This window comes from Metopolophium dirhodum, chromosome 9 (genome assembly GCF_019925205.1).
Source record: "Metopolophium dirhodum isolate CAU chromosome 9, ASM1992520v1, whole genome shotgun sequence".
NCBI classification, from domain to species: domain Eukaryota; kingdom Metazoa; phylum Arthropoda; class Insecta; order Hemiptera; family Aphididae; genus Metopolophium; species Metopolophium dirhodum.
The window spans coordinates 31,124,007-31,145,938 of NC_083568.1; the positions used below are offsets into that span (position 1 = coordinate 31,124,007).

The following is a 21,932-nucleotide window of genomic DNA, read 5'->3' on the forward strand; positions in this document are numbered from 1 at the left end:
TAAGCTACTTATATTAAATTAAAAACGTGTGTCATCATTCAAAACAGCAAAACACTTAAAAATAGTAAAAGTATAAATTTTTTCCCAAAAATTTTATTTAGTGTCTAATGCAGTGATTCCCAGCGTGGGCGCTACCGCCCCCTTGTGGGCATTTTTTATTTTGAAGGGGGCGTTTTTATGAGGGGGGCGCTAAAGGGGGCGCTCATCTATCATTTAAATTTTTTTTGTTTATAACTGATTGTAATGAAATGTATAACTACGTAGAATAAAATACCTAATGTAATCAACACAATTATGTAGGTATAATATTTATAGACACTTAAATAATATCAAAAAAATTATCTTGACAGGTACTTGACGTTATTATCGGAGTTATCGTATAGATTCCGATTAGCGGCTAATGATTAGCCGATTCCGACAATGTTATGTGGAGATTTAAGACTAATGCTGACATCTATTGAACCAGATATCATTTCGTTAGCAGGAAAACATCAACCTCATGGCAGTCATTAGTCACATAAGTATTTTTTGTATTATAATTTTATATTAGCGAATTCGAAATCAAATTATATAATTATTAATTATTAGTAGGTATTTAAATTTAAAATTAACTAAATTGTAGCGTTAAAATGTTAATGATATTTTGTCTTAAATTAAATAGCTTATTAAAAAATAAAACGTTTATCATTTTAAAAAATTGATTGGGGAAGGGGGGGGCGGTGTGTGATTTTAAAAATCTAAAAGGGGCGTTGAGTAAAAAAAGGTTGGGAAACACTGGTCTAATGGAACGACTTAAAAATATGTTTTATAGAAATATTATTAAAAACGTTAGTGTTTTCTGAAAGAGAATGAGTGTCTCGCGTTAAATGGATCACCCCGTATATATGTTTAATGATTATCATAGGGTATGGGTGTACATGTTATTATTATTATTAGTGCGAATAAGTCTCGAACCCACCTCTTCTTCCGGCGTTTTCGCTTCGTCTTGTTCCTTCTCGTCTAGTTTGTTCAACAGTTTGTCCTGTAAAAACAAAAGTAAAATGAAAATGTAAACGGATCGTACGCAACTAACAAGTGGCTCAACTGTACGAAACAAACAAAACAATTTAATAATGGCATGTTTAGGTGAACATTACGACTTAGACGTCCGCCGAATCGGCCCGCATCCAACCCATAGACGTATAATATAATATAATATTATACGTCTATGATCCAACCACGACGACAATGACGACCAAAACACTCGTCGGAAGAGACGAGGAAACGGAATTATTGTTATAATAACAACAATGATTATATAGTAAATACGTGATATTTTTTTTCAAACATATTTTTTATGCGCTCGTTTTATCGTCTGATTGTATAATGTATATTAAGTAGAAAAATACCGCACAAACGTTTTTAATCTACAGACCAGGAGATGCGTATTCCGAACTTTGAAAACTTTTACCGAGTTTCGGAAGAATAATTAAATAATTGTGACATTCATACCACTCGAAATGAAAAAAATAACTTGTGATTGCAAATAAAATGAAATTTTCGGTGTAAAAGTATATGTAACTATTGTGATGGGTACAACAGGTGACGAGAATTATTTTTACATTTAAATATAATATATAATATACGTTTTTAACTTTTAAGTAGGTATTAGCATTTAAAATTGAAAACTTTTGGTTCTGGTATCCTTACAACAATGTTTGAAAAAAGTGTGCGGTTTTTGGACTCAACGATAATTGCACTATTAAGTGCACTTCTAAGTATTATTGTTGTCGACCGGTGGCTGCGGTGGTGGGCGGTACAGCTGGTATACAGGTATTCGCGTGTACCGATTATAATAATAACAATAGTTGTATGTATATAGCAACAATATAATGTAAGTAGTTATCTCATCTGTTGACTGCAGTCTGTTCTCCATATTACTGCGCGTGCGTATTGCATTTGACCTACGGGCCCGTGTGTTTTGATTTTAGCAAATAAACTTTAAAGACCTGCACGCTAAAGCGCGGTGATTACCGTTGTAAGTCAATAATTATATTGTTATAATCGTCGTAGACGACGTACTTTCGTACTCGGAACACGTGAAAAAAAACTTTGAATTTACCTACATCGACCCAATCGATTCGTGAACTGCATAACATTCTTAGGGTCAAAGATAACCAAATGTTTATCTGGATAAAAAAACGGGTAATATAAAACCTGCATAAACATCATTTTTACTATAAAATATAAATATAACGATACATATTTAAGTTTAAATGATTACACTCATAAATAATGTAATATGGGTATTTCGAATACGATTACCCGTCGGTGCTTACAGAGAATGAACAATACATTACGAAATCACTACAGTAGAACACACGTAATAAATATACATATAAAAGAACATAAAGTCAAATAAATCGGTGATTTAAACGACTCCCCGCAACAAAAAAGATTATTTAAAAGTAAAAACGAAAGTCTCGTCACGAAAAATTATCTAGATAATAAATCTCAGACAATCGTTTAATTTTGAACACAGATGGATAAAAAGATATGTGAAATTATTTTTTAGCTGGATAAGTAAAAAAGTAAATATTATCATCTATATAATTTATCTAACGGCCAGCAGTGGAACAGCTGGTGTCCCAATTATGATATGACATTATGACAATTAATATCGTACAGATAATATGTACATTTTACAGTATGCAACACATATTATTTTTACATCACACGCATCTGTTCTAAATATTATTATGGTGTTTTCGGTTTCCAAATTGAGCGGTTTTCTCGTTAAAACCGTAGAAATCCTAGTACCTATCTGCTCTATATTACGGAGTGATCCACATTTAACGTAAGGCACTCGTGATTTCGGAAAACACTGATGTTTTTGAAATTATTTCTTGTACATAATAGTTGAATATTAGTGTTGTATAAAACATTTTTTGGAAAAAATTATATTTTTTTCTATTTTTATCGTTACTATTTTTCTTTAAGTTTTTACTCATTTATACAACAACTTATATTTTTAATTCGAAACAGAATATTATTCAGAGTATTAAAAATCAAATTTTGGACTGGTAGTTTATTAGTTACAGTTAATATTTAAAGTTAAGATGAGCGGAGTAGTGACCTTTCTTGTAGGGTACTTACCAGTGTCAATACGACAATACCATTAGTCCAAAATTCGATATTTATTTACCGGAGTACATCAAAAAAATATTCTGCTTTGAAATGAGGAATCAAAAATCGCATATTTATCGTTATTGAAAAATAGTAAAAAATGAGAACTACAATATTTTTTTTAGTCGTTTTTAGACGACTTAAATTAATGTAAAATAAAATATTTTTTCCAAAAACCATTATAGTGTAAATAAATAAATAAACGAAAAGTGGATCACCCGGTATAATATTATAATATTATATACCTACGTACGTCGATTCGGTCGGAAGTCAATATAATAATAATATATACATTATATAGTAGGTATCTGATATATCATAAAAAATCGTTTGATATTTACTTAAGTTACATAAATCGCGCCGTTATGGCAATCGCGTCTATAAAAATAATATTATTATGGATATCGCGGCGGTCAACGTAAACATATTACAATAAATCATAAATATATACACTGTCACGGAGTGTCGAAACCGTCGAGCTCGTCGGCCGTATCAAATTAATTGCCTCGGCACACGTACCTATAAGTATGTATGTATATATCGTATTCGTTCGGAAGCTATATTATAATACAATTATATATATTTTACCGTGTTAAACGATAATGAACTGTCGTAAATCGGCGGCGACGCGTTGTCTGTAATAATACATATTTTGTCGGTTTTTTTTTTTTTATTATTATTATTTTAATATTATTTTTTTCGCCCCCGGAATATTGGCCCCGTTTTCCACACTGCACAAGGACGTGAGAAAAACGTGAAAATTCGCGCCATTTTTTCGTATCGTACGCACACGACTGCCGCCGCCGCCGCCGCTGTTATAATGCGGACATAATATTATTATAATATTATACGACATAGGTGTGGGGGGTCGTATAGGACGTAATTATAGAGAAAAAAGCGACGGAATGTCTATCGTGCCGCAGACGATATAATATTATATTATAATTTATTTAATGACATTATGTCATATAATAATATCAGAATATAATAATATTAGTGGGTGTAGGTTAGGGTTTATATCGATTCGTGTTTGTTCGTCAGCTATACACACACTGGACAGCGACTATAATATAGAGTACGCCGCCGCTGCGATGTACTCTCTGGAAGAGTTTATTTTCATCATTTATTATTATTATTCGTGCACACATATTTCGTTGTTTGTATTTACCTATCGAAAACACGTCGCGTTCACGTCCGGGGAACGTTTTGTTTTTCATTTCGTCGGATATTATGTTATTTTGTTTTCCCCGACGAGTGCAATATTGTTGTCTCGTGCGATGCGTTTTAATGCGTTTCCGCCGTATCAAAGAGACAATAATAATAATAATAATAATAATATAATAATGTATCGGCGAAATTGTTTTTTTTTTTTTTTTTTTTATTCGTATTTGGGTGACTGGAACGTGACATTAAATTTTGTGGTCATGGTTTTCGTATCGGTGAATATAGTATTTTCGCCAAGGACGAAAATATATTATTATTATTATTATTATTATTATTATATTACCCATAATCGTTCGCCCTGTCGCGAACGTAACAAAGTATGTATAGGTACACCAGGCATACGACAAAATAATAATTAAAAAATGCAATCACAATGCGAATGGCAGTGTGCAGTGTGCGTCTGATATACAATATGTTCATAGTCTATGTTGTATAACATAATATCGTATGAGTACAAAACCGAATTTAAACGTTTTACAGGTAAGCATTATTATGGTATAAGTATTATATGATCATTGGGTTTTATTTCTATCTAAACAATAATAATTTATTGATAATAATATGTATCAATTATTTGCAATTAATTTTCGGCTGAACGTGTTGATTGGTTGTACTGTTATGTAAAGCCAACTCCGAATAAACAAAATGCATTTAAGTTTCAGAAGAATTTGTCATTGTTATTATTTGCGAATTTCCATTAGCTTTAACCTTGGGTGTAGAGGAGCTGGCGGGGAGATAAAAAATACATAAACGAAGCCCTGCGAGCGACGAAACGTTTAGTAATGTTTCCCATTCAGCTAACGCGTATTCGGTGGTAGACGTTAATTTTTTTTCTCGCGTTAAACACACGTCTTATAACTGCAAATTGTGTGCGATAGATGTAATTTTTTTTTTTTTTCGTTCAATTATTTTACAGTTACTAAACCTGCAACATTGTGATAGGTATCGATGTTCTGTGATGCCAATTAATCATGGTGGCCCTAGGCATGATGGCATGCATGACCTTCACGTTGTTTTGGGGTGAGTCGGACTTTTGAATGATGTAGAGCAAACTGTGAAACCACAATTTTATCGTTCAGGTAAAAATCCATTTTCCGCTACAATGACGCCCAGGGGTCGATGCGAAGGTTGTTGTCCAATAAACGAAAAAGAGGACATCGCATTTTTTTCATATTCGAGGTGTGTGTGTGTGTGTGTGTGTTTGTGTATGTCTGTGTGTGCTTGTGTATGTTCGTATATAATATAATAATATTTTGTATGTGTGCGTTTACGTATATATATATATGCGTGCGTCCGTTTTATTACTGTTGTGTTATTATTATTCTTGCTATTATTATATGTCACTATAAAAAATAATAATAGTAATAACAATAATCGAAAAACAAAAATGATGTTGTCCAGGAACAACCCTTTTCGTCCGAAACGCATATACATCGGCGACGATGTCTCCCTGCGCGGAGCCAATATGATGCAAAATTTGACCACAGTCATCTACGTTCACGGGTTTACAGAGCAGGGAAACTCCAAAGGCGCGGAGACCATAAAAAAAGGTATTATTATAAAAAAAAAAAAAATATAAATTATAAAATATTATCGAGACGGCTATATTATTATGAATCGTCACTCGCGGAGAGGAACGCCCTACGCGAGTTTCCGATACTTTTAAAGCGATTGAAAATGGCGGTGTAAATGTTTGCAGCGTATTTACACCGAGGAGGAGTGAATATTATAATAGTCGATTGGAGTCCGATGTGCGCATTTCCGTGGTACAGTCACGCAGTGCTCAATACACGTATAGCCGCTAAATACTTGGCCAAGTTCATCGAATATTTAGTGTCCAGAAGATTCTATCTGTCCAAAATACATTTAATTGGATTTAGTCTGGGCGCGGAAATAGCCGGGTTCACCGGCAAGAATCTGAAAATCGGAAAACTTCCAAGAATCACAGGTCAGTAATACCTACCTATAATAGTATACCCACGCATTGATTAAATATTTCCGTGATAAACCTTTATCCGCACCGTCACAATTATTATTGGTCTGAATCCGTATGAATTACTATTTATATTGTTTTTGAAAAACTACAAATTTTATCATATGGATACGAGAATTAATTACATATATATAGACAGTTTTTATATAATATCTTCTCACAAAATATTAGGTCGCTTTAAATTTAAAAAAAAAAACAATAAAATTAAACCCGTCGCTACATTAGTATAATAACTACTACTTACGTACTCGACAGTTAATCTTTTTCAACTGTAATTTTTAACTACATAATTGTAATATTAAAAAAGGTGGGTAAGTGGATGTCGCTCTGCTGTACAGTATGTTACAAGTGGGTCACAAGTGGATGGTGTTAAATTTGAATTTAATGATATAATATCATTGAATAAAAAAAACGATTCTGAGCGAAAACGGTCCGTCAGCCTATGATATTACCAAGTATATTTGATGATATTATTGTGAATAAAGTAATTTATATATAACCTATTTACGTGGAACCTTGTTTTAAATTTTTAATCCTTAGCTACAAAAGTTGAACATTTTATACATTTTTAACTACAAAATAATTATTAAATTTTAAATTTTAAATTTGATAAATTTTGTCAAAATTTGAACTTTAAATGCTTATAAAAAAAAAAACTGTGCCTATATATTTTCAATATTTTTCAACTGCTATTGTAACAATATATCAGGGGCCTTGCATTAAATTTTCACGCTTTTCTACCCAACAAATAACATTTTAATGATATTTATATAAAAAAAAACTAAAATAATTGAAAACAGACAATGTCCGTAAACAGCTCAAAAAGTGTCAAATTATTTTCATAAAAAATTTATCGTGTATAGAAAATGCTAATAAAAACATTCAGTGAAATTTTCAAGTATCTACAGTCATACGTTTTTTAATTACAACAAAATAAGAAAATCGTTACATGAGATATCGAGTGAATATCAAATGTTGTAAAAATATGAATTTCAAGCGCTCATAAAAATTTAATTTGACTTTCTTGTAGACATTTTTTTTTTTGATAAAGGTAGACAAACTTATGGATGATCTTGTATTACATTTTCAAATCTTAGATTTAAAAAGAAAAATTTTTATGAATTCTCAACTCAAAATAATTTACTAATTTTCGGGATTTTTCCGTATTTTGTCAAGATTTGAACTGTAAATGCTTATAAATAAAAACTGTGACTAAGGATTTTAATTTTTTCATCTGCCTTTGAAACAATAACCTAGGAGCGCATGAAATTTTCAAGCTTTTTTAACCAAAAAATAAGATTTTATTGATATTTATAGAAAACAAAACTAAAAAAAAATGGAAACTGAAAATGTCCGTAAACAGCTCAAAATAAATCAAAATATTTGGAAAATGTTATAGTGCACAGAAAATACTTATATAAATATTCAGTCAAAATTTCATGTCCCTACGGTCATTTGTTTTAAAGTTACACCAAAAACCAAAATCGATTTTCTCGAAAACAGATTTTGCGTAAAAATTCCCGTTTTTCCTTAATTTTTCTTTTGTTTTTCACGTCGCTTTTGAAAACTACTGGGAAATTTTTACTTTTGACCCCCCCAAAGTACTAACTAGATTCACTTTCTTATCAGAAAAGTTACTGTTGAAGAAAATCCAAGCACTTTTACTGTCCTAAAAGGTGATGACAGACACAAAAATAAAAAAGGAGAAAAAAAAAAAAACACATCATTGTAAAATCAATACATCCATAGCTTCGCTCAGAATCTAAAATAAGTCTCGATGTTCTAAAGATGGCTTCAATACGTATGTATGTAGGTACTTAATTAATTTATAATATAATAGTATAATAGAGGGAATAGGGATGTATAATATTGAATAAGAGACGTTATAAGTTATAGTAAAATATTTTCTCATAAGATTTTTTTATAAAAGAATAATATTATATATAGTATCAAACATAATTATTTTATATGGATAAACGCAGTCATATTTATGATTGTGAAGTGTACTCTAATTAAAAACGGTATGATTAACTTCGGAATATTGTTTGTTCTTAAAAACAGGAAATTAAAATTAATCGTGTCGCATAAAATAAACAATTTTGGTGAATGACCCTACAAAGTTTTAAATTTATTCAAATTTATTTAAAACTAAAATCCAAATCAAATTACTAACGCTTTTGAAATGTTTACCATAATTTTTTGAAAATGAATTAATCATAATATTTAAATATAATTATTGCGTTTTGAGAAACTACTACTACATATCTTTATAATAATAATTATGTAAGCAGTTTTTATTTACATTGACTAAGACTATTGTATGTGTACTTTACAGCTACACATTGTTACATATTATATTATGACCAATAGGTACACATTTTATATTTTTACACATAATTTAGCACGATTACGCCATTGAAGTTATCGTTTATTTTACATATTTCCTCAACATTTAATGGCAATGCTTAAACATAGGTAATCTGATGTTTTCGGTAGTCAATCAGAAGTCGTTCAGAGTAACGCTATAGTGTTTAAAACTCTAATTTCAAGCATAAAATTGCCTCCGAATAGTGCAAATACAGAATTTACAGTAAACGAATACAAGAAATAAAGTAATTAGATACCTACATAATAATATTGTGTTTATTACGTTTATTTAGATTTTATGATTATTTTTTTTTTTAACAATCGATATTAAGTATGTTCAAATATCAAATGTCAATTTTTATGACGTATTTTATAGTTTAAATATTATTGTAGTTTGAATATAACATATTTTACGGTAACAGATACTAAATAATAATAAAAATACAATAAAAATGTATAGTATATTTTATTATCAATGTCAAACGTCAATATTTTACGAACATTATGTAATAATAATAATAATTTGTACATCAATTCATTGTTCAATGTATAATATGGTTATCGAAATAAAAGTATCATAATATTATTACACTTTAACGATATCAATGAGTTTACCTTCGAAATAACAAAGCAGAATTTATCGTTTTTTAAAATATCCGGGAAAATTATTAATGGGGGAAAAAAAACTAATATTTTTAACTTTTAAACTTTATAATAGTGTACACGGAACACATTTAATTCAGAATAACGATAATCAATCAATATCGGTCGTTTCCAGCGCATCTCTTTAAATCTGTGTACAATTATTTTTTTAGTAATTATAACTATACACGATAGTATAAAATATACGTGGCACGCAAACTTTTCCAACTCCGATATTGTAGTAGTAGAATGCAAATGAACAAAGTTTCGATGGGAAAAGTGTTTCCGTAACGTACCTGCCTACTTACGAACACGAAAAGTCCAATAATAATAATATTATTATACGATAACGTCATATATAGGTTCAAATTCGATTAGACGATAATATTTATATTATTTTTTCAATTGCGACTAGTCAGATAATATACTTAAATATATAATATAATATAAAGATAAAAAACACACAGATAACCGCGTTAGTCAGACTATATACTCGATCGGGATTATTATTTTGAATCACCTTTCCCGTTGTCAATAATCTGTCCACCAGTGTACCTATGTAAATAAATAAATCAGTGGCGTAGCCAGGAGGGTGTTTTGGGTGTTGAAAGTGTCCCCCATCGGCCGAGTTTACGGGAAAAATATATTATATTATATACCTACCTGCAATGTGATTAAAATTTCTAGAAAACAATATGTATAATATGATTCTATTTCCTATTTGATATTAATATCAAGAATGATGAGCACAATATGGTTACTGTTTCCCCCTGCACGCGTTTTGTAATTAAACACAATAAACCTAAACAACCCCCTAAAATAAAATCTGCGCCTAGATGCAACAGAAACATATACTGTTTGCTGCGACTGCGCAGCGACACGGACGATTTGTCGATACGATATTATTATACCTAATGTGGTTTCGTTTTCTCCCTCGTCGTATTTTATACAATTTTAATTATCGTCGTAATCCGTGTAATCGTTGTCGGCGATGTCGTGCTGAAAAACCGGCACGTGTGGCTCGGTTATTACAATATTAATACGTTCGCGAGAGACAAAGGCGCAAAATGTATATACTGTTTCTCAATGGCGAATAATTAAAAAGCTCACACTCGGTCTATATATATATAGGTAAACGGGCGGCGGTTTACTGTACTATATATTCTTATTATATATACCTGCAGCAGCGGCTTTAGTCGGAAGATTTTGTGCGCCCCCGCGAAAACGGGGCAGAAACGCGCGATGATAATAATTACATATTATTATTATTATTATTATAATAATGATTTACGTAAACGACAAACGGTTTTATGCGAGCTACGCGAGAGGAATAATATTCGCGACCTACCCACACACATTGCCACGACCGGGAATTATGTGTAACCCACCACCTTACGACACTCTAGATTTTATACCTGCACCACGTTTATACCTACATCGGGTGTAATAATAATATATTATAATAGATACCGCGGTTGGTGGCGACGACGAAATTGTCTCCGCCGGGTTAAACTAACACCTGTGCGCGTGCGATAATATTATAATAAATTATTATTATTATTATATTGTTCTCATATTGAAATAACTATATTATAATAATAGTATAGTTGTAGGCGAAATGGCACGCGTATATATGGTTACAATGTAAATTTCGGTTACATTTGGGAGAGGTTAAACGATCCCATTAATGTGTTTTTACTTACTCAGCTACTCATATAATTAGGTTGTCGAAAAAATTAACCCAGTTTCGATTTAATGTATACGATCCAGTTGAGTACTTATTTTACCCGAAAAAATTATCACACTGTGACATATATTAATATTATATTATAATATTATGTTACGATAAAAGTAAAAATATTACGGATAACTCACAATTTAAAATTCTGGCATTCTCATGAATAAGAAATCCCTCTATATAGGTACGTGTACAAGCGTAATTTGTAAAAATATAACGTATAATTCAATATCGAAGGACTTTACAATATTTTGTGAATAGGTCTGTGATATAAACAACGCAAAAAAAAAAAAACAAAATATTTTAAAAACGATATCATTATATCTAGAAATACAAAAATTTGGTGAAATTCACATTTTCAATTTCAATTTTCTACAGTTATTCGTTTTTGAATAGTTATAACAAAAAAACAAAATTAAATTTTATCAAAAACTAATTGCGTAAATATTTCCGTAATTTCTCAATAATTCTGTTATTATTATTTTGAAAATTACTGTGAATTTGTTACATTTACACCATTATAATAGTATCAACTATATTCAATTTTCTACCAAAAACTACCCTTTAAGTTGAAGATTGAAGTATTTTAATTATAATATTTTATGAAGATTATTTTGAGTTGCGGCGATATTATATTACGAGGTACGTTTGCTGGTTCGTCTTTACGATAATCGAGTATTATAATATCTAAGATTGCAGTCTGCAACACACTTCTGTATAATATAATATACGACGCAATACATATACGATATACCCATACATAATATATTATGAGGATGGGCAAACATTTCGCGAGTTTTTACTACTTTTTAGTTTCGGTAGCCATAATAATATATACTTTATTATACACAATTCGTAATTTATTGAGGTTTGATTAATTTATACCTACTGTAATTTTGTCATCCATATAATATTTATACCTACGCAAGTTTTTACATTTTAATACGATAATGGATATTATATTCATTCGCATTTAATATAATATATTTGGTCACGCGGTGAACATCGAATTCCCGAAACATCCCCTTAAAATGTGAACCAATATAAGACCTGCTTTAAATAATGATGCGTGAAATCCAGGAATGATGAATCGACGGGTAATGTTTTACAAATACATTTATTTTCAAATATTTATTTACAAACTCCTTATTTCCATATTATTTTGTTGGGATTTGTTGTTACTGAATTAAATAATGAAATCCATCATAACATACGTATAATATTTTATAAAATAATTTAATTTAAAACTAATTACATTATAATGGTTAGGTTATATTATAGTAGTGCCTACTAGACCAATGAACCTATAAGCAAATATAAATACACTTAAATTAAATAAATGGGTGAAATTAAAAAATGTGTAAATAAACAGATTACAGGGTAATTTCTTAAGCATTCTCACCCAATTTTTATTTTTAGAATTTTTAAGTGTAATTATAGACGATATTTTTGAATACTTAGATTTTTCACAGCTTTTAAGGAGTATCTTGTGGCGATACTAACTTTGGTTTTTAAAATGAGAACCTGCATGTCTTAACCCAAATTGTGAAGCAGATAATTTTGACGTATTGTAATCAACATTTGAACGAAAAGTTTCCGAGTTATTATCCTTTAAATATTAAGGACAATAGTTCAAAAAAAGGATATTATTTACTTTTGTTTTGAAAATCATTTGGGTGCAATATTAACCCATAGACTTTTTGTAACATTAAAAAATATATTCGACTAAGTAGTTTTAACTATTGTTAACAAAATAATACTTTCTATTTTATACTTAATTATTATAACATAATATAAATTACCGAGCTCGTATCTGTTTTCAAAGTATTTACTAGACAATATTGTCCTTAGTATTTTAAGTGGAAGAACTCAGCAATTTTCGTTCATTTTCATACGCCAACAGAAAAATCATTCGATCCACCGCAATTTTCAACGTTAAAACACATGGGTTCTCATTTGAAAAAATGATTTTGGTAACGCCACAGGACAATCACACTGTATATATATTTGTGTTTGGACATTGGCGATGTCAATAAATGATAATTTATGTTACACGATGAAAAATACAAAACTCGATTCCGATATTTGATGCAATTTATATACCATGCTGTCCCGAGTCAAAGTCGATTTTATAACACCCCACGTGTGGGGCTATCATCCCTTCTTTGCAGGACTCGACCCCGCTTTTCCGCTGTACATGTGGACGGGCAAGATGGGACACTTGACGCCTTCGGACGCGGAGTTCGTGGACGTGATACACACCGACGGCGGTGTATTCGGATTTCCGGTGGCCCTAGGTCACGCCGACTTTTTCCCGAACGGAGGTTTTCCACTGCAGCCCGGGTGCACCCTCCGGGAGCTGTCGAAGACCAACCTCATCACCAGAATCAGTGAGTACCTATATAAGTACCAGGACTGTGCATCTATCGTGACTGGGAAATAATGTGGATGTTTCCGCGTATTATATTATTTTCGTTTACAAACTCATGTGTTTTTACCGATCCAGTTTATATAATATAATACGAGATTGGATCGAAAAAACTAATCTCGCTGGTTTACTCCATACAATTCGCAAATATATTTCTGACGCTTCGGTAAAAATGAGAAGACGTTACGTAAAAAGAAAAAGAGTTTTATAAATTAATTTCACACGTATCAAGGTATGAAATGTATCCCACCATCCAAAATCTGGATATCCGAATCCTGATCCCTGGCACTGCAGTGTATAATGAATTAGGTACATATCATAGAAACCTCTGCGGAATATACCGCGAAATATATAATGTATAATAATATGTATAGCAACTCTGGTGTTGCGCGGTCGAAACCACACTAATAATGTAATAAATTTGGTGCTTGCGTATATTAATATATTATATGTCGACGCCCTAAAAGCCTGCAATGTAATAATAAGCATACGCAGTTGATGCACTCAAAAATGCTAAAATATGTATAGTGCGTGTATAGTATTATACGCTTGCAGTATGCGCTGAAATATGATAAAATAATATTATGCTAAAAATATTTGGATGTCTACGTAAAATAGTCTAAATATTTAATTAAACGATGGCCGGTGTCGATGGCAGCTATATAGCTTTTCGCAAGTATAATATATATTATATGTACGCCGAGGGGACGGTTGAACGGGGACGGGTGGGGATGATTGAAAAAAAGACAGCACATGACGTAAAGATAATAATAATTTATATAAAAATGCAATTTCCGTAATTGATCTACTTCAATCGACGTGAAATGTATGTTTAATACGTCATTCATTAGAACGATAGTATTAAAATATTTTATGATAAAAAAATTAAAACCTTTAAACTATAAAAAAAAAACGAGTTCGATCGTTCGCTGTAAAAAAATATTACCTGTGTAATATTGGTTTCTGCATATCAGAGATGATATTAATAACTATAGGTAATATATAAAATATGTTGTAAATGCTTAAAGGCGGAAATCCAGTCGAGATTAGGTATGATAGCCAGACCTAAAAAGACAAGGGGTGCTAAATTAGAACTTGGGGGCGTTAAAGACCCTGTTGCACCCCCCCCCCCCCCCCCAAGTGGCGCTAACGGTTGTAACACGTGAGATTCTGAACAGCACGCGAGCATGACTTTGCACAAGTCTTGAAATTCTTCGCGTTATGTACGTAACAATATTATCATATATGTACAGTGTACACTGATATCATAGTAATAAATAATAATAATAATACCTGTCTATATCGGAGACCATAATAACTGTATAAAATATGTTGTACTCAAAGGCGAAAACCCGTTCAAATTTGGTCCAATATTTTAAAAATATCTAAACAAATCCAAAGAATCTCGACATCGTTTTGAATTGTCCTTATAGCATCCGAGGACCTTCCTAATTAATAATATATGGTTCAACTGGACGCGTCTTCTATAAGTCATTATACTTGCATATAGTTCAACCGTAGTAGCCTGCAAGTATAACATTATACGCCGTGTTTATACTAGGGAACCACATCCACATGATCGGTTGTAACATGTGAGATTGTGAATTGCAAGCGAGCATGACTTAGCACAAGTCTCGAAATTGTTCTCTTTATAAAAATATTATCATATATTATACTGGTATCATAGCAATAAATAATAATATACCTGTCTACATCGGGGACCCTAATAATTGTATAAAATATGTTGTACTCAAAGGCGAAACCCCGTTCAAATTTGGGCCAATATTTTAAACAAATCCCAAGAACCGCGACATCGTTTTGAATAATAATTGTCCTCGTAGCGTCCGAGGACCTTCCTAGTTGATTCGATACAATATGGTTCAACTGTTGTAGACTGCAGTACAATATAATATAGGTACGCTGTTTATACTATTAGGCTACCGCACGTCTGCTCATATAACATATTGTGAGATATTGCGAACAGCGCGTGAGCACATGACTTTGCACAAGTCTCGAAATTGTTCGCGTTATTTCTGCAACGATATCATATTATTATACTGTATATATAATAATAATATACTCATAGCGATAAGTCCCTAATAATAATAATAAAACCTACGCGTGGGAGTTTGTCCGAGGTGTAACAACTTATAACCGACGTTGACAGTATATACGCCAACGCGGTATTGTTACTATTTTATCATTATTACAATAATATTACGTCTTGTACACGGCGATGTCGTTGTGTTATTCCGTCGAAATGCGATCGTGGCTTGTTAAAAATACAATTTTATATCACTATATATAACGTAATGCTCGTTCCATTGCCACGCAGCGCCGTGTCAATATCATTAAATATCATATGACTACGACGCGTCTGATCGTCGCGCGGTCCCACAAACTCGGGAAAAATACAATACGATAATATCATAATATACAGGGCGATCCAACGAGCGTGCTCACCCCGTTTTTCCCTTACGGCCAGTTATTGAAAATCGGATTTTTGGAATTTTTTCAAAACCTAAAAACCATTGTATTTTCAAATTCTTGAGATTTTTTCTATCACTTAATGGATTGTCCGGTGGAGAGCAAACTTTTTTCTTTTTCAAATAATCAAACTCCCCTCACCAATATGTATACTAGAAATTATTTAGCAGATATTTTTTTGTGAAAACGTAGACGTACCAAATTCAAAATTTGAACAAGAGTAGTTTTTGATTTATTTAATTTTATGTATCTACTAAGGATCCATGGCCATGGGTAATGGGTTTGGAGGATATGGGAGCTATGGCGATTTAAAAATGACAGTTATAATTTGTAAAAATGGTCATCTATGTACGATAAATACTACATCTGTTTTATATTTTTGTTAAATCATTTTTAGCACAACTACTAAACTATTCCCAGTATAAAGTAAGAAATAAACATTTAATAACCAAAAAGCTACTCGTTCGAATTTTGGATAAGGTACACCAACATTAAAAAAAATTCATCCTCTTCATAATCCTCAATAAAAAAGGGTTCTCATTAAAAAAAAAGCTTGTTTCGTTACAGGATACACAGACGATACTCCTTAATCCTTAAGTAGCACAACAAATCTCAAAAATTCAAAAATATGGTCTATAAGTGCATTTAAATATTCCAATAATCAGAATGGGGTGAGCATGCAGCTTGGTGAATCACCCTGTATAACATCCCCAAAAACCACATATACGGCATACTGTGCTCACTGTTGGATTACAATGACATTAAAGTATCCCGTTTCCAACGAATACGATTGGGTCCGATTCTTAACCATCAGGACTATGTTATTATTATTATTATTAATTGTGCGCTCTACCGTACGCCGCCGACGACATAGTAATAATAATATTATCAAAACTTTTGAGTTTTCTCGTAATTTATTAAAAACGTTTCCTGCACCATTTTAATTTTTAAAACGCACCTTAATGTAACACGCGTTCGCATTAAAATTATTTGGATGCGAATTTATTCTCACAGAGTGCAATTAATTTTGAAACGGTTTTCCATTTGTTTAAGATTTCGTATAAATCACAACCGTAATGTATTCATTTATTCGTGGTATTTTGTCTTTAAATATTTATATTGCCACGTTATTTGTTAGATTTTATCAAGTCAATATTTTTTTTTTTTTAAAAAAAGCAAACTTTAGTCAGCAGATGAATTTAATAAATTAGAAGTCTGACATAAAATAAATTAACGAAAAAACTCTGAAGCAGTCGAGGCAACATGGGGAATTAATCGATTGAAAACTGGAATATAACATTCTTCGAGACAACTATTAAAAAAAAAAAAACAAAATTTATTTGGAATAAAGTTTTATTTTGTTGTATTATGATTAAACTATTCAAGTGTGTCTATAATTATATTTTTACTTGATTATAATGGGCTACATATTTAGTAGCTAAACTTTACAAACTATTCCATAAAAACTACAAAATCATCTGATTTCTAATTTATTCTCTCTTGACCTAATAAATAACGTCCCTCGTTTAAAAAAGAAAACGTCCAAGATACCTTTTAAATTATTAAGTAATGATTATCATCAATTATAACTATTAAAACATATATTATAAAGTTATAATTTTAAACTAAATCACAAAAGTTAATAAGTATATTAATTATTTTTAATGTCAGATTATTCCAAAGTAATAAATATGTTCGATTTTTATAATTTAATATTTAGTTTAGAAATAAAAAAAAACAAACGAGTTTTGAAATGTCAATAATTCATTTGACCTATTTCGTGCACGAGTTCTTTAATGTTTCAATATTTTGAACTATGTATAGTATATTATGTAAGTGCTCTACGAGAATACAAAGATCAGGTACTTGAAAAATTAAAAAAAAGGCATTCCACCTGACAGTGTATACTTACAGTTCATCATTAAAAATTATGAAAAAATTTCAACTAAAATAAATTGTTCTAGTTGACCGATTGAATACTATATTTTATGATGTATTGGGTGTATAAAAGTAAATTGTAAAATACTTAGCTTTCTTATTGATATTATTTTCATTTAAGCATTTTAATGAGCATAAGATATTCTTGCATAACTTATAAACTATTATAGCAACGACTATATTATTTTATTTGAATTACAAACGTATTGAATATTATTTGAAATTTTTATTTACGATGAGACAGATAAAAAATATGCATAATACAAAAATAAATATGTGTATACAGATTTCATTGTAAATGGAGCTAGATAGTAATGTCGTCATACATAATCAGTTATGACCTGCATGCTCATTTTCATTATTTAATTTTAAGAAAAATATTTACCTTAAATTGTTTTTTCGTGGCCAAAACGTATACCGCTTAAGCAGGTTATATGGAGTTAAGACTAAAGTAAAATTTCAAGTATATTATGTTTGTTGTTGGAAACTTAAGAAAAATTGCAAAAAGTTTTCGAACATTAGGTTTGATAAGCGAACGTCAGAAGAAATAATAGGGTTTTGTTGCTATGGGCACCTGTAGTTTGTTGAATTTGACAATGGAAACCGCGTAGGCATTACTTATCTCGACTCCATTATATTGTATAGAGTGTGAGAACATTAAAATGTATTACTAAAGAAACTTCAGTGAGTTATAAATATTCAAAGAACATAACTCATTGTTATTTAGTGCGTTTATTGAAACATCGACACCGCGATAAAATCAATTTCGACTGTAAATGTTTTTGTCAACCGAGCAATGAACATAGGAAATAATTATTTTCCGTCTACATTATAATATTACCTATTGAAGTGCAACACAGAAATTATTATTTCATAACAATAAAGAAAACGTTTTTACTCGTTGGGAAATGAGAACCCTCTCAGTACGACGTGCTCGTTACATATAATATTATATTATGTTATAGATTTTATTTATATATTTTAAACTGTCATAATTTAAATGAAATATTATAATGTCTTCCAGCATTATATATTATATATGTTACTCGAGAGAACTTAATGTCGTTAGTGCACATATAATCTTAATTCTAGCTAAACGACGTTGATAAGTGACAATTTAATAATAATCATATTATACGATTTTCGTTTAATTTAAACGTAATAATTAAAACTTGAGAGTTTGTGATGATGGTCGAAACGGTTTTACTCATTGCTTCCAGCAACATCGAATGCAAGAGTAAAACTACCCTCAATGGCTGCTACCAAACTAATAATATTGTTAGTTGAGGGTGGAATAATAAGTTTTCAAATTTAGTTGGTCAAACACATCCCACAGTAGAAAACCAATAAGACTTATCGAAAACGAGATTAACGCAGATCGTGAACATTTAACGGTTGATTACACATATCGGTGAACTGAAAACAAATAACTTTATTATTTATAGAAAAAATTGAGACTTTAAACATTCGTATTAAATAATAAACCACCCTAATCAATGGAAATAAATATGATTAAATCGCTATTTGTATTTAAAAAAAATTAAATAAAGGCTGAAAACCGCATTGTCGTCGAAGCCTATATCGACCTAACACGAAAAAATATCAAAATATTAATATACATTCAATTTTATAATCAATTAATGTCAACAATGAGGGATTAATTTCATTATTTGTTTGAAAGCATATTTAATAAAAACTAATTAAAAAGTTCATTGGATTGTGAATTGTTTTCTTCGAAAGTCAGTAAAACGAAATAATATAATATTATGATCGCTGAAAATTTACCGGAGGACCATTATGTGTAATATTATAATTATTACCGTATAACTATACTTAAAATTTGGAATGCAATTGTTTAGTGGCTTGCAGTCACGACAGGGCGTGGGAGTATTTTGCTGAATCCGTCATCAATCCAATTGGATTCCCTTCGTTGCGATGCCTAAACTACGAATCATTTACCAACGGCACGTGCTTCAGAGACTTCGCATACTCCAAGGAACACAAAGTCCAGTACATGGGATTAGCAGTCAACAAACAGTATGTTATCACTGTATTTTATAAAAAATAAATTAAAAAATCGTATCATTTTTTTTTCGTTTCCAGGATCAGAGGTCAATTCTACTTGGCTACCAAGCCGGCGGCGCCGTTCGCGTACAATAAAATATATAAACCCTAACACCGCGGCGTGTTTGTAGAACTGTTTTTTTTTTAGTTTAAGAAAAGAAAAAGAAAATTAAACTTGTTTCCTACTTTGCATAAAAATATGTTCTCGGAATCAATTTGATTAAATTATGCGCTACATCAATATATTATACTATATATACCTAATACGTACTGCAGTAAACAGTTAACTCGGCAGTACCTATATATACATATTATACTAAGTATAAAACAGTGGAAACTTATAGAAAGTTTTAAAACGCATCGTCCTACGTGCGCGTGCTGTTGTATTAAATTTATTTAAAATTTTGTCTAGACACACGGGGTTTCTATTATCGATACGAACGCCTTGTACTCACAAAGTTTTATCAAATATATACGCGCATTTATTCGACCTCTTACAATTGTTTAATAAATAAGGTGTATTATCTGCACATTTCGTACAACGGTTATTTTTTAGGTACGTCGGAGAGATATTCGTTTTTTTGGTTTCAGAACGTTGTTATCTATTTAGAACTTACCGCGACAATCAAAATTAAATATAACGAATGTTGCCGTGTTTCATTCAGGTAAGCATTATGTAGTAAGTCGAAACGAAGTATGTAATCACACATAATCGCTTCTATACTAAGTGAACTATTAATAGCATTAGGTAGGTACGTGTTTTATTAAGAGGATGTGAGCACTATTAATAGCATTACATCATACGTGTTTTATTAAGTAGATGTCAGCTCACTGTTTGTTGTCTCTCTGACCCACGCGCAATATGGAAAATTTGCTTTCCGCAATCTTGTGACCTGACTTAAATTTTCGAACATTAACACTATATAATGTTCTTGAGTCGGCTTTTTTACAGTATTCAAATATTTTAAAACATGATTATAATATAAGCATTTTTTTTAAATCGTAACATTATATTTTTATACATATTATACCCATAGCCCTCGTTTGAAATTTAAATATCGTAAAAGTGACAACGTCAAAAACTCAGAACACATATATTAATATTATAATGTTATTCACTTTACATTCGACGAAAGGTCAATTCGCTATAGCACTAATGCTAAGAACACGAATTTTCCATGTCACGCGTTGCAGGCGAGATGAAGAAGACAAATTGTGACAACACGCAAAAATAAAAATTACATTTTCCTAAACAAAGGTGCATAGATATTATATTATACGGATACCTCTGATCGTGCGTACCTAAATAATATCGGTAGGTATTAATCGTACATATTAAGAGGATGTCAGCGCACTATTTGTTTTGCTGAGACACGATTGAGCATATAACACCTTTTTTTGCGACACGATTGAGCCAAATAATTGTCGGTGTATCAAAGGAAATCGGAATACAAAAGAAAACCTACACAATTGAGCATAAAAAACTCTGCAACGTTGCTATTTTCCATTTTAAACTATATTATACAAACATTTTTATTTAAATTATTATATTAATTCAAAATATAACATATCAAAAAAATAACATGATTTCATAGTCAATAATATAGTCACATTTTATAAATCTGTTCGATAATAATAATAATAATAATAATAATAATAATAATAATAATAATAATAATAATGATAGTAAAAATAATAATAATAGTTATGAAAATAATAAAATCAAAATATGGTACGAATTAAAAATAATACTGCATGGTTTATAAGCCAAAAGTACTATAGATTAGTATTATAGGTGATCGAACACTGATATTATTTCTATAATAATTTTGGAATTGTATCTTAGTTTATTATCTTATATTTCCCCCAATTTTAAAATGTCGGAA

General features: G+C 30.8%; 2 protein-coding genes across 3 annotated transcripts in view; one reads left to right on the plus strand and one right to left on the minus strand.

Moving 5' to 3' along the window:
- Positions 1-21,932, minus strand: part of LOC132953083 (uncharacterized) — a 65,354-nt gene that overhangs the window by 32,464 nt on the left and 10,958 nt on the right. The window contains exon 2 of the mRNA XM_061025633.1: positions 959-1,021. Coding sequence (XP_060881616.1) covers positions 959-1,021 — 63 coding nt within the window. The remainder of the gene's footprint in view (positions 1-958; positions 1,022-21,932) is intronic.
- On the plus strand, positions 2,746-20,289 carry LOC132952900 (pancreatic triacylglycerol lipase). 2 transcript variants are annotated; one of them, XM_061025401.1, is made up of 7 exons: positions 2,746-5,409; positions 5,469-5,568; positions 5,791-5,939; positions 6,089-6,337; positions 13,301-13,519; positions 19,842-20,019; positions 20,086-20,289. In XM_061025401.1, the coding sequence occupies exons 1-7, from the start codon at positions 5,361-5,363 to the stop codon at positions 20,156-20,158; spliced, it is 1,017 nt and encodes a 338-aa protein (XP_060881384.1). In that variant the 5' UTR covers positions 2,746-5,360; the 3' UTR covers positions 20,159-20,289. The 2 variants fall into 2 exon arrangements, with proteins under 2 accessions (XP_060881384.1, XP_060881385.1); XM_061025402.1 differs by lacking the exon at positions 5,469-5,568.

Bases quoted from the DNA above. Each gene is read 5' to 3' on its own strand.
- LOC132952900 (XM_061025401.1), top strand. From the start codon at position 5,361: ATGGTGGCCCTAGGCATGATGGCATGCATGACCTTCACGTTGTTTTGG. The intron at 5,410-5,468 runs GTGAGTCGGACT...TTTATCGTTCAG, and splicing joins GACCTTCACGTTGTTTTGGG to GTAAAAATCCATTTTCCGCT. The intron at 6,338-13,300 runs GTCAGTAATACC...CCTTCTTTGCAG, and splicing joins AAAACTTCCAAGAATCACAG to GACTCGACCCCGCTTTTCCG.